Source organism: Phocoena phocoena, chromosome 14 (assembly GCF_963924675.1).
Source record: "Phocoena phocoena chromosome 14, mPhoPho1.1, whole genome shotgun sequence".
NCBI classification, from domain to species: domain Eukaryota; kingdom Metazoa; phylum Chordata; class Mammalia; order Artiodactyla; family Phocoenidae; genus Phocoena; species Phocoena phocoena.
This window is the reverse complement of record NC_089232.1, coordinates 9,853,638-9,867,570: the sequence shown is the minus strand read 5'-3', so window position 1 is coordinate 9,867,570 and position 13,933 is coordinate 9,853,638. Positions and strand designations below refer to the sequence as shown.

At 47.5% G+C, this 13,933-nt stretch overlaps 1 protein-coding gene across 1 annotated transcript; it reads right to left on the bottom strand.

Annotated features, from left to right (window-relative positions):
- Positions 1-1,993: 1,993 nt before the first annotated feature.
- ZNF514 (zinc finger protein 514) lies at positions 1,994-12,058 on the bottom strand. The gene is given in 6 exon segments (XM_065891267.1): positions 1,994-2,979; positions 5,340-5,435; positions 5,755-5,881; positions 10,294-10,382; positions 11,933-12,010; positions 12,013-12,058. Coding segments are annotated over 6 exon segments (1,422 nt in total).
- Between the last annotated feature and the right edge of the window lie 1,875 nt (positions 12,059-13,933).

The window sequence follows — 13,933 nt, the reverse complement described above, 5'->3', positions numbered from 1 at the left end:
TGGTCTTGGCTTCTCCACATAGGTTGCAGAGACAACATGATATGAACTTGAGACCCAGTAAGCTTAGGAATGACCATTACAGAAAATAGAAAGGGATAGCAAAGACACACAGATGGCTTGAAGTAACAGACGAGATAGGAAAATTGGTTTAACAATAGTTGGTATGTCTGTATATTTGATTTTTGAAAAACAGTTGAGGTATAATTTACATACCATAAAATTTAATTTTATTTGCACATTTCAGTGGATTTTAGTAATTTACCAAGTTGTTCAGCCATCACCATAATCCAGTTTTAGGACAGCCCCACCACCCCAGTGAGATTCCTTGAAATATTTGCAGTCACTCCCAGTTGCCACTCCCAGCCCCAGGCAACCACTGATCTACTTTGTCTCTGAAGATTTGCCTTTTCTGGCCATTTCATATAAAGGGAACCATACAATATGTGGTCCCTGGCATCTGGCTACTCTCACTTAGGATAATGTTTTTGAGGTTTTGATTTTTAAAATACCCATATTTTAATTGATGTTTAAAATTTTTTTATTTCAAAAATCCCAAATATAGTAGCATAAAGATCTATTAAAATTGCTTTTTGCTCGCAAAAACTATAATAAGAGTACTCTACTGCCTCATAAAAGTAACATTACAGAGAAACAAGTGCATGGAGCTTTTATGTAGAGAAGGCCTTCACTCTCTCAATCCCCAAACTATAGCTGTAAACCAGGAGGAAAGAAGTCCAGCAGTTAGGTGTATAGACCAGGGCATGGCACTCTCTGAACCTCAGATTCCTTAGCTGTAAAATATGGCTGGGCTAGGTCACTGGTGCCTCCACCTTCCTCAGCCTTCACTCTCTTCACCCACACAGCACCCCTTCTCCCATCAGTAACAGGATGGGGAGACAACACAAGTGGTTATAAAAACAACCCCCAGCAGGTAGGAAATCACCAGACTAGGTGGTCTTTTAGCTTCCTTTCAACTCTAGATTTATGAATCAACTTTCCTCACATTCATTAAGCTCCCAGGGTTTCCCTTTTGGGTAAAGCCTTAATGTATGCTGAGGGTTTTGGATTTGGAAAGGCTTTAGTTAGAGAACACACATTATTACTAGTGGAGTTCATATAAAGGGAACTATACAATATGTGTAGTTCTGGCTTCTGGCTAGTGGGCTTTCCCAGTTTCACTAAATTCAGAGAGTCACTCTAGTACGAATTCTCTGATTGGCAAAAAGGCAGAACATCCACCAAAGCCTTTCCCACATGCTTTACATCCCCAGGGTTTCTAACCAGTGGGGTGAGCTTGCTGATGTTTATAAGGGGAAGAGGTTTGGCTGAAGGCTCTCCCACATTCACCATGTCCACAGGGTTTTTCTCAAGAACGAATTCTCTGATGCTTAATAAGGGATGTGCTGTGATTGAAGGCCTTCCCACATTTACTGCTTTCTCAGCGATTCTCTTTAGTATGTATTCCTGCTGCTTAGTAAGGCAAGAAGAGAAGTATTACTGACAGCTTTTACTGTACTTGAGGAGTTTCTCTCCAGTATGGTTATCTGGTTTGTTTGTGTTTTTTTTGGAATAATATGTGACTAAAGGCTGTGCTATACTCATTACACAGATAAGGCTTCTCCCCAGTATAAATTGTCTGATGTTGAATAATGTGTGTCCACTAACTAAAGCCTTTCCAAATCCATTATGTTCACATAGTTTACTAGTTTGAATTCTCTGGTGTTTGATAAGGGAGTTGTTGTGACAAAGGCCCACTCCCTCTCTTGATATTAGCAGAGCTTCAGTTTAGTATGTCCTGTCTGATGTTTAACAAGACAGGTCCTCCGACCAGAAGCCTTCCCACATATATTACACTCATATAAAATATATACATATATATATATATATATATATATATATATATATACACACACACACACACACATATATGTATATTCTCTGAGGTTTAGTGGTGTATGTACTCCAACTGAAAGCCTTCCCACATTGTCTGAATTCATAGGGTTTTTTCCCCTGCATGACTTTTCTGATGTTTAATAAGGGATGCAGTGTGAGCAAAGGCTCTTCCACATTCGTTACATTTGTAGGGTTTCTCTCCGGTGTGAAATCTATAATGTTGAGTGAGAGAGGAACTCTGGCTGAAGGCTCTCCCACATCTATTACATTTGTAGGGTTTCTCTCCTGTATGAAATCTGTAATGTACAATGAGAGAGGAACTCTGGCTGAAGGTTCTCCCACATTCTCTGCATTCATAGGGCTTTTCTCCAGTGTGAGTTCTCTGGTGTTTAATAAGGGATGAAGTATGACCAAAGGCCCTTCCACATTCATTACATTTGTAGGGTTTCTCTCCAGTATGAAATCTATAATGTAGAACAAGAGATGAACTCTGGCTAAAGGCTCTCCCACATTCGCTGCATTCATAGGGCTTTTCTCCAGTATGAGTTCTCTGATGTTTAATAAGGGATGAAATATGACCAAAGGCTCTTCCACATTCACTGCACTCATAGGGCTTTTCTCCAGTGTGACATCTCTGATGGCGCCTAAGTTCTGACTGGAAATGGAAAAACTTCCCACATTCATTGCATTTACAAGATCTCTTCCCTGGATGGGTTCTCTGAGAGTTATTTCTCCCTGAAGTCTCTCTGAAATCTGTATCACATTTATAGTATCCTTCTCCCATGAGCACACTGTGTTGGTTAACAGGGACTGATCTTAAACCCAAACTTGTCCCAAATTCACTCCACTCATGATCTCTCCTAAGGGTGGTAGTATATTTGTGAGTGAGTGACATTTCTTTCAGATGTCTCTCCTGCTTTTTTGGATGCATCTCTAACTGGTCATCACAACCACAAGTTGCTTTCAGTTTGGAGGACCAGAGTTCATCTCTAATGTCTTTTTCCACTGATGCTATCTGGAATAATTCTTCTTTGGAAATTCCCTGACTTAGCACTGATTCCTTGGCTTGATGCCTTCTCTCCCAGTCTGGGGAAAAAAAAAAAAAGACAGTCTGTTATTACCTGTTCTATGTGCCAAGAAGAAGTAAAGTCCTATAATAGATGTAAGATAATTAACCTTTAAAATAATATCTAGGGACTTCCCTGGTGGCACAGTGGTTAAGAATCCGCCTGCCAATGCAGCAGACACGGGTTAGATCCCTGGTCCGGGAAGATCCCACATGCCATGGAGCAAATAAGCCCGTGCGCCACAACTACTGAGCCTGTGTCCTAGAGCCCACGAGCCACAACTACTGAGCCCACGTGCTACAACCACTGAAGCCCACATGCCTAGAGCCCATGCTCCACAACAAGAGAGGCCACCGCAATGAGAAGCCTGTACACCGCAACAAAGAGTAGCCCCCGCTCACCACAAGTAGAGAAAGCCCGCACACAGCAACAAAGACCCAATGCAGCCGAAAATAAAATTTTTTAAAAAATTTTAATAAATAAAATAATATCTAAAAGAGGTGTACAGTTTCTTCCAAGAATGGTGTATGTCTGAACAAAGTTTTGGAGGTGTCAAGAATAAGATACACAGGTGACTGGAGACTAGGAAAACCTGAGAGAACAGTGTTTGGACTCCAGGACACAAGATAAGTCCAAAGATTGTAAAGATGAGAGGAGGGTTAGGAAGATGCCCTCCACAAAATCTTCCCTCAGTCCACACCACACATTATTATGTATTATATAATATACATATACCATGTATTATATTACTGCATGTAATTGTGGTGGGCAGAATAATTATCCCCCAAAGATTTCCATGCTCTAATCCCAGGAACATATGTTACTTTACATGGCAAAAGGGACTTTGCAGATGTGATTAAGGGCACAGACCTTGAGATGGGGAGATTATCCTGAATCATTCAGGTGGGCCCAATCTAATCACAAGAGTCCTCAAAATCAGAGAACATTTCCTGGCTGAGTCGGAGAGAGGTGGTGTGAGAAGGACTCGATCCACCATTTCTGGCTTTGAAGGTGGAGGAAGGGCCCCAGTGGCCAAGGAATGTAGCAGTCTCTAGAAGCTAGGAGCGCCCCTCAGCTTACAGCCAGTAAGACAACGAGGAGCTCAGTTTTACAACTACAAGGAATTGGTACTGCCAACAACCCAAAGGGACAGGAAACAGATTCTTCCCTAGACACTCCAGAAAGGAACTCGGCCCTGCTGATACCTCGGTTGTAACACTGTGAGACCCATGCTTGATTCTGACCTATGAACTGTGAGATAATAAACATGTTGCTTAAAGCCGCTAAGTTTGTGACAGTTTGTTTCGGCAACAACAGAAAGCTAATACAATAACAGTGACCCTTCTGAAGAGTAAAATGACTGGCAAGGCCTAACCAGGGCTCCCAGAGGCCAGATTCTGAGCCTTGTGTGACTCCTGGGGATATGAATGTTTATCAAGCTCCCCGAGAGATTCTGAAACACAGCCATGTTTGCAGAACATTGTAAGCAGACATATTGATGATGAGACTAGATCCAGACGTCAGACCCTTGCCCTCATTCTGGAAGGAAACAAGATCAAGAGAGTACTAAATACAGAGGAGATCAGCATCTTCCCTCTCTCTCCTCTCTTCTAGGTTCCCATGACGAGGCCCAGCCTGTGCTGTCAGGATTTGAGCCCTGCTTTCAGGAGCGTTAGCTCTGGCCTGAGGCGGATTCTGCCTCAGAGATGGACACTGACACAGACTGTCATCTCCAGTATGCTTGGGCTACACACGGGAGTCAGGAGAGCTTTGTGTCCAGAATTCTACCTACGGGGTAGAAGGGGTGTCGCCTACGGGGTACTCTCAAATCACCTAGGAATAAACAGTTTCAAAGAGGTTCCATAAACAGCTAGTAAGGAGTAGTCTTTGTTCCTGGAATCACCTCTGTTGCAGCTTAGCTTAACCAAGCTTGAAGTGTCCTCACTTTGATCTTCCTGATCAAGGTGTCCTTGCCAGTAACCCTTTAATTTCTGGGCTACTTAACTGTTCAGTCTGGTCCCTTGCTAACCCTCTTAGCCCTGCTGATACAGGATTGCTGGGCACTTACATCTGTTGATCCTTAGATTCCATCTAATACTGACCGTGTGACATCTAGTGATGATGCACAGCCCCAAGAACCCTGAAGGGTGGGCAGAGATAGGTAACAAGGGAAATATAAACACTAGAGAAGAAAATGAGCATCTCTTCTTTTCCCACCAGAAAAACATTACAAAAGCCTACAAGTATTCAAAATACTGGTGTTGAGGGTTCCTGGCAAGTGACCTCATCTTTTCAAAGAAAAGCCCCCTGTCCAAGGGCTCAGGGGAACTTCCCACTCTCGGTTGGGCCTTATTATCTGCTTTGGTCCAACTCACTCACCTGCGGGGGCACCTGTTGAGATTTCTCTCTCCAAAATACAGGGCTCTTCCCCTTCCTCCAACTGGCAGATCACATACGGTTTGGACATTGGAAACCCTGGTGGAAAGGAAAAGGATCATGACTGTGTATGTCAGAGGTCAAGGCTTGTAGACAGCCTCCAAAGAATAAGCGTTGTGGAGTATCAGGAGAAGAGTCACGAAACTTCTTATTCTGACTTCATATGGAGTGGGACTTTTCCTAGGAACAAGGAATAGAAATACTGTATCTCTGGGCGCCAAAGAGAATGTAAATGTCTAATTCCAGAATCCCAAGGCAAAAATCAGCCAACAGGCCCAGACACCCCTAGCTTTTAAACACCAAGGAAATAAAGATGGCATGATGGGCAGGATTTGGGCTTTGGAGGAGCTGAGCTCACCCAGGGAGGCCAGGTTCTTGAAATTCTCTAGCATCACTTCCCGGTACACATCCTTCTGAGTAGGGTCCAGCTGCCCCCACTCCCACCGGGTGAATTCCACAGCCACATCCTCAAATGTCATCAGGTCCTGAAACACAGAAGACACTCTTGCACCCTCGGGAGCACACTCATGACCCTGGGGAGGAGAGCAGACTGGTGTCTGAGTAGGACCTCAGGATGTACGGGAAGGGATTCCGAGAGTTCCTAGCGACCGCAATGCCCCTGTTCTGGGTTTTATCATCTCAAAACTATGTTAAGCTGCTCCAGGGATTGTGTCATCCTTACTACTTGGCATCCCACCCAGTGCCCACATATGTCAACATCAAGCTGCTTAGAAATGTAATCGGGGTCTCAGGAGAATCAGGCCTACAGAGACATGCTGCTTATATGGGAGAGAGAAATACAATCCATTTCCTCAGTTTTCCAAAGGTTTCACTCTCAATCTGGTGACATTTAAATAGAATCAATTAGAAGTAACAAACTCATATACTCTGCATTCTGAAATGCAATGGTATCAGTAGTTTTCTAATTAAGTATTTTTGAAACTTGTGACGTAGGATTTCAATGACAACTGTTGCTAAGGCCAGATAAAATCGTTTGGGGCTTAGAATAACTTATCCCCAAAACAGCCTGCCGGCACGCAGTTCACTGAAAGTACATCAAGTGGCCTTATAGTGGATCAGTTAAGACTTCTGCGAGTTTGATGAACATAAATCCTCTCCCCCAAAGCCTAATCATTTTTCACTTCCTGAATGTGCAAAGAGACCCTGGATCTCAGGTCCCCACAAGGTACAACCATTCTGTGGGTCCCAACCTCTGTGGGTCCTGTCACTCTCTATAACAGCAACACTCTCATTTGACTTACATTGTACAATAATCCATAAACTATGAACTATAAAGCAGATAAGTGAACGTAGTACTGTTACTTTCCCCCCAAAACGTTTAAAAGTCAAATCCCATTTAGATACTAAGGTTTCCATAGAATAAGCCAAAGTAACAATTTTATATTAAGTTAAAGGCAGTCCAGAATAATCAAATGTGGAAAACTCACTACTTTAGTAACCTCTTGTGATCGATTATTATATTATTTATTATTATTATATTATTTGTTCAAAATATTCATTGGCCCTCCCTACAAAATCGACGGTCCTACCCCACTGTCTCACGTGTGGCCAAATACTCTGCTTTTACAGATGGAATGTGAAGGAAGTGACATGAGCTTCTTAATGAGCAAAAGCCTTCAGGGTCAGTGGAGGTTCTGCAATTGCTTCTTTTTCCTCTGCTTTGAGAACAGCAAACGATCCCAGAGTGAAGATGTGGGACAAAACCACAGCTTGTGTGTAATGTGGACAAGATATAAACCATTGCTGGTGTAAGTCTCTCAGGGTTTGCTGTTGTTATCACAGCAGAACTAGCCTAAACTACTCATTAAAAAAGCTGGTACTCCAAGTAGGGTTCTGCCATGACAAAAAGCCGAAAATACGTGACACTGTCTTCAGGGCCAGGCAGTGAGGAAACTTATTGGCAAGATGGCAACCCACGTAATTTGGTGCTGAACTGTGGGGTAAAGCTGTTGCTGCAGTAACTTGAAAGATGAACAATGCAAGCATGAGCTTGTGATGTTATGAAAAGAGGAGAGAAACATAGTATCAGTAGTATGAGTTGGTTGTCATTGGCACTGTCATTTGACAGTATTACAGGAAAAAAAAAATGAGCTCAAGAGTTTGCTGATTTGCAAAATAAAAATGGAAGGCCAAAGAAAGTGTCCAGAAATTCCAGGACTTGCAGGGTTGGAGATTTAACCAATTCTCGTTTCCAGCTGGTCAAAGACAAAATAAATATGGCTTTTGCATGACAGAGGCTGATTAAAACTCAGCCTAATGGCAAGGACCAAATCATGGGTGTGACTGTCAAACCTTTTGTTTAAACCTCTTATTAATTTCAGATGGCTCCCAGTAAATCCTTTCAGTGGGACCAATCTGTTCAGAGTGACTAAAAGTATGGTTTTCCCAAGGAAACCCCAATTAATCCACAATTAAGTCTAAAGAGAGGGGCATATTTCAACAAGAACTGTGGGAAAAAGCTGTTGACACAGGGAGCTAATGGAAGGAAGTACACAAAAAGCTGGTCGAGTTTTTGAGAGTTACACTGAATGTTCATGATTTGAAACAATCCTTGGGCCGTCAACCTACTCGGGCAGAATGAAAACGCTGCTTAGACCTCAAAAGAGTTTATTCTCCAACGTCACCTTCATATGTGACCAAGGGGGATACTGCAAAAGGAAGGAACTTCTGGAGGGCAGAGCCAAGAGCCAGGGAGAACACTGGACTGGGGAGCTGTACCCAGCGAGCAGAGCCACTGCATATAACCCAAAGACTTCCCCACTCCCGCGGCCAAGGTCCTCACCAAGTCTGCCCAGTGGAATTTTGTTTTTTTAAGAGATCTTTATTGGAGTATAACTGCTTCACGATTCTGGGTTAGTTGCTGTTGTACAACAAAGCACATCAGCCATATGCATACTCTGCCCGGTGGAATTTCCTAACCGTTACAGACCAGGGACTGCTGGGCTCCTCCCATGGTTCCCCTTTCTGAACAGGGCTGTTTATTGTGGTTATCCCGCCCCATTGTTCCACTGTATGTGGGATATATGGATTCTTTTTTCATAGATCTCCATATCCAGAGGAGAAATATCCAGACCCGATGTCCAAAATATCACACCATCCAGGACTTCAGTCCTGATGCTCTGACTGGATGGGGCTTTTGGGTTATATCTCCCCTGGGGAGAGATTTTGTGTGCAGGAGGGAGGGAAGTGAACATCTGTGAGCAAGAGGACAGACAGTGTAATTGTTTGTTCAGAATGTTTACTGCCCCTCCCTCTGGGCCCCTCACTATGGGAGGCTTATACTTCCCACCTCACGGACATCAGGCATGGCCACGTGACCTGCTCTGGCCAATGGGTTGTGAGCAGAAGCACATGCCAGTTCTCAGCAGAAGCCTGGAGAGCCGTCTCCTGAGCCTCACACTGCACCTTCCCCCAGCCACGAGAACGGCACCCCCCAGAGGAGGGCAGATCCTTCAGCCTGAATCCCAGAGTGAAGAGGGTATGGATGGAGCAGAGTCACGGCCAGCCCCCTAATGACAGGTAACGTATAGAAGAAACACACTTCGTTACCGTGAGCCAGTGAGAGCTGGGGGCTGTGGCTACCACAGCATAACTAGACGAAGCTCTCTGATATACCTCTGAATGGTGTACATCAAGGCCAAAGAGGTTTAAGCTCTATATTACTCTACTAATTACTTGAGACGATTCCTTATTGGTGAGGGTTTCCCCTACTGACTAGAAAACTAATTATGAATGTCTATTATCAAGCCAGAATCCCACTAAACCACCATCTTGGATGCTAGGAAACGATGCAGGCTGGCGTTCACAGCCCTCCACTTGGTTCTCCCTCCACATCCAGCCTCCTACAGCCAAACCTGAATCCACCTCTACAGTCTGTCACCATTAACCCCGGCATCCCCATCGCAACTGAAGCTGACAAGGACTAGGCAACTCCATGTGCCAGAAGACTCCAAGAGCTACATGAGGTGGATGTGTTACTGAGCGGTTGAGTCTGGAGCCAGACCACCCAGATCTGAAACTGGCTCCCCCCCGCTTCATTAGCTAGATAACCAGGACCACGTTACTTTATCTCTCTGTGCCTTGGTTTCCTCAGGTTACCTCTCTGTGCCTCAGTTGCCATTCTTCAAAATGGGACTGTTTTAAAGATGCAATTAATTAGTATAAGTAAATTGTGTAGAGTAGTTCCTGATACCTACTTGGTTTTCAGCAAATAATAGCTTTTTATTTTCATCATTATCATCCTCATTTTACAGTTGGCAAAACCAGGGCATTGAGAGTTTAGGTGATTCATCCAAGGTCATGCAGCCAGAAGCAGGGAAGTTAAGTGTGTTGCCACACTAATCCGGGAAGATAATATGTGCATGGGGGCCCAGCCTCAAATGACCTCCTCACCTGTCCGAACCCTCAGAACCTCCTTGTCCCCACTTCTCCGTGCACCTTCCCCAACCTCTCCAGCACAGGCTGGTTCTCCTTTTCCCAAACTCTGATGGAAAGGCCTGTCTATGCCATTCCATCTGCCATCAAACCACACACATCCTTACTGTGATTGGGGCTGCATCCCGGGTGCGAGAGTCCTCTCCCCTCCGTGACTGTGACATCTCCTTCAGGGCCAGGGTGCTCTCACATTACTTGGTACTCACCACAGTGCCCGTTACAGAAATAAACCAAAGAATCTGAGTGAGTGTACACTGAGCAGAGAGGAGAGGGCCCTGGGCAAGGGGCAAGGAGGCCAGCAGAAGCCTTGATGGGCTCGGCCTCCTGCAGAGCAGGAACTGGGGTCCGTTCCCTTTGGCAAACAAGGAAGCTCCAGAGAAAAGGAGGCAAAACTAGCCATAGTTCAGGCAATTGAGGAAAAATCAAGAGAACCCCAACTCACCTGGGGCCTGGCTTTCAGGAATAAGCTGGCTGTTCCCTTTTCTCCTGGGCATCTCTCTGGAGGAAGAGCAGGGTCCTGAGAAGGGAGAACTAGGAAGGTAAAAGGAGCCATAAGGAAGGCTAACCCTCATGAGATTTACAGCTCCCAGACTCCCCAAGTCAGTGTGTCACTTCCTCGGTTCTGGGGACAAGGCTGGGCCAGAGGGAGCTGACGGACGGGTTAGAGGCTGCCCTTGTACACAGCTGCGTGAGGTCCCCACCTGTCCATAGGCCACAGCAAGCTGTAGGTAGCTGAAGTGTGACCACAGTCTGGCCACTCTATCGGAGAGTTATTTACTGGGCCTCCAATAATGCAGGTCATTTACTAGGCCTTTTGAAAATATAAACGTGAATAAGAACTTCAAGGAATTTTAATGTAACCTGAGGATATAAGACAGGTTAACAATACAAAATAAGGCCTAGGATGAGGCCACATAGGGATATAGGACTTTGGGGCAGAAGTTACACCTCTCCCCTTATCCCTGGGAAGCAACGCAGAGGCCTGCTCTTCCTGAGAAGCTGTCCTCTCTGTTCTTAAGCACCGTTAGGTCTCTAGAGTGTATTTTGAGAGCCCCTCTATTATAGGCCTTTGTATCAAACTCTTTTTAAATTCTTCAAACAAACAAAAAACTAACCCCAACCATGCCAGAGAAGTGGCTACGGCCACCACCAACCAACGCAGGGAGGTAGGCAGGCGGCATGGCATAGCACAGGTCAGCACTTTTCGAACTGAGAGCTTGCAGGGGAAGCCTGTGCTGCTGGTCTACAGACCACAAGGCATATAGGAAAAAAGAGGGGGTGAGAGTCCCAGAGATTTAGCCCAGTTCTGTCATTGGCCAGTTTTATGACCCTGAGCATGTGCACTGAAGAACTAAAATGCCCACCCAGGACTTCCCTGGTGGCGCAGTGGTTAAGAACACACCTGGCAATGCAGGGGACACGGGTTTGAGCCCTGGTCTGGGAAGATCCCACATGCCGCAGAGCAACTAAGCCTGTGCGCCACAACTACTGAGCCTGCGAGCCACAACTACTGAGACCACGCACCTAGAGCCCGTGCTCCGCAACGAGAAGCCACCGCAATGAGAAGCCCGTGCACCACAACAAAGAGTAGCCCCTGCTCGCCGCAACTAGAGAAAGCCTGCGTGCAGCAACGAAGACCCAACGCAGCAAAAATAAAATGCCCACTTGGTGAAGGGCAGGAGATTCTAAACTGAGAAAGGAATGGCTTAAAATCTCCTGGGTCACCTGGATTGCGCTCTCCCCAACACTGGGGCAGACGGTGGTCACAGGAGGTGCCCACCGTGTACACTGCTGACCTTGTACCCAGCTGCTCCGGAAGAACATTATTACTTAAGGAAGTAATAAAGGAAGTGGGTGGCAAGGCTCCAAATGGCCCCACTGTCCTCTGATCCCTGGCCAAGGGCCACTCCCTCACAGGTTTATTGCCGTCTCCCTGCCACAGCAGGAAGAGATCCCCTCCTGCTCTCCCCTCTGTCCTTTGGGATAAGTCGTCCATGGCCATGCCCTCCATGGTCTCTGGATGCTGGGACTTCACGCTCATTAGCCTGGAAGGCACCGCCACAGGGAAGGCGGTTGCAGGCTCTGCCTTTCCAGTGGGATTCCCCGGCCCTTTCCTAGGGCCCTCCTCCTCGACCCAGCACTAACCACCCAGGAGGGGTCTGGCCCGCGGCACCCTCGAGAGCCAAACCTGATGCTGTGGAGTCCATAGCTGGTGCTAAGGGACGATGTCCTTTCACTAGGTCCAAATCTCTGTCCTCCGGCCGGGTCCCTGCAGTCCTCCCGGGCTTCAGGGAGCGGGGAGCAAGCTGGGTGACACCAGGCATTCCCACTCCGGCAGCGACGCCCAGCCAACCCGCAGCGCCCAGAGCAGGACTGTCAAACCCGGGTCCACTTCCCAGCGGCGCGCAGCATGGCTGCGGGGGCGATGCTCTTCTCCCGCTCCCACTCCCAGACCCCTCACGCGCCCGGCCTCCGCCCACGGGCCCCGCTCCGCCGCTCTCCTCCTAGGCACCAGGCTCTGGAACCCAGCTCTCACGCAGAGAACCAGGAAAAACGGCCCCAGCCACACCTGCGACCTCGGTGCCCGCTCCTCCACTGCCCGGAGGCAGCAGGGATTCTGGGGAGAGCCTCACAGGGAAACGACCGGCCCCGCAACTCTGCGCCCAGCTCCAGGCCTCCTCAGCCCCTCGCAGGCGGGCAGACGAAGGGACACTCCCCACTATGTCACGGGCTCGGGGCGCGGTGCCCAGGTCAGGCCTGCGCGCCAGGAGTAGCTAAACCCACAAAGATCCAAGGGACGCCCGGGTTCCAGCCCCAGCCCCGTCTCCCGAGACCCGTCCTGAGCCTGCGCAGACCGGCCGCCACGCGAGGGGGCGCGGCTGCAGGGCGGGACCCAGCAGCGCCTGCGCCCTGGCAACTGGGGAATCTTGGGTGCTGTGCTCCCGCAGCTGCGGATGGGGGAAGTGGGCATCAGCTAGGTGGATGGAGGTTTCACCCTGCTCCCAGCCACGGGCAGGGAACCGGAAGCAACCCCCATATTGGGTGTGCCTTTAGTACCTGGGCCGGAGAGCCTGGCTTGGGGCTGCTGAACAGAAGTCACTGGAGATTTGTTAAAAAGCCTGGGCCCTACCCTTAATCTGCCAAATAAGAATTTCTAGGAGGCTCTCCAGACATGTGTATTTCTTATAAAGTGCCCAGGAGATCTGATGGCCCATGGTGAGGCAGGAGATAGATGGGTCCCAGGCTGGAAGGGGCCAAAATAGCAGGAAGGAGGAGAAGCTAAGCGCTGCCCAGGTAAGAGACCGCTTATTTCTCATCTCGAGGTCGAGGAGACCTTCCTGACTACACATGCGCAGAAAGGCTCCTTGAAGGTCAAAAAGGGAGGGGCCGCCACCACATAGTAGGTGATGTCAACCTACCCATAGGCCTCTTCGCTAGAATCCATCTTGGCTAAGAGGTGCATGCGCACATATGAGAGGACCCTGAGATATACCAAATACGAACTCAGAACCAGGCAAAGCAAGATGATGGGCCAAAGGAAACGTAGAAGAAATGCCCCATAAAAGTGATTCAAACTATCACAGGGGCAGGACCCTCTCAGAGCCCACCTGTGTGCCTATCCACACGTACCCTTTTTCCTCCTAATAAATACTTTGTTTCACTACTTTCTTACTCTATGTGGAAATTAATTTCTACACAGCTGATGGGCCAGGGCCTTGCACTGGCCACTGGTCCCTGGTGGTCTGAGGCTAGGATTCAGCACTCTCACTGCCACGGCCTGACTTCAATCTCTGGCTACAAACCGAAACCCTGCTTCAAGCCGCTGCAGGCCGAGGCCACCTGAGATCAATTGCAGGCTACTAACTGCATTCTACAGGCTGTTAACGTGCCTGTCTTTCTCCCACTGCCCCCCGGTTTTGGATTCAGTGAAGGGTGAACTCAAAGAAGGGAGGGCTTTGGACTCCCTCCTCTTCTGGAAACGCGTATCATCTAGGACCTAAATGAAATGGAGAAACAGTCTGGATATTAAAACAGTGGTTCTCTGGGGGCACTCCTCAATCAGAGGGGGGATTTGTGAGGAC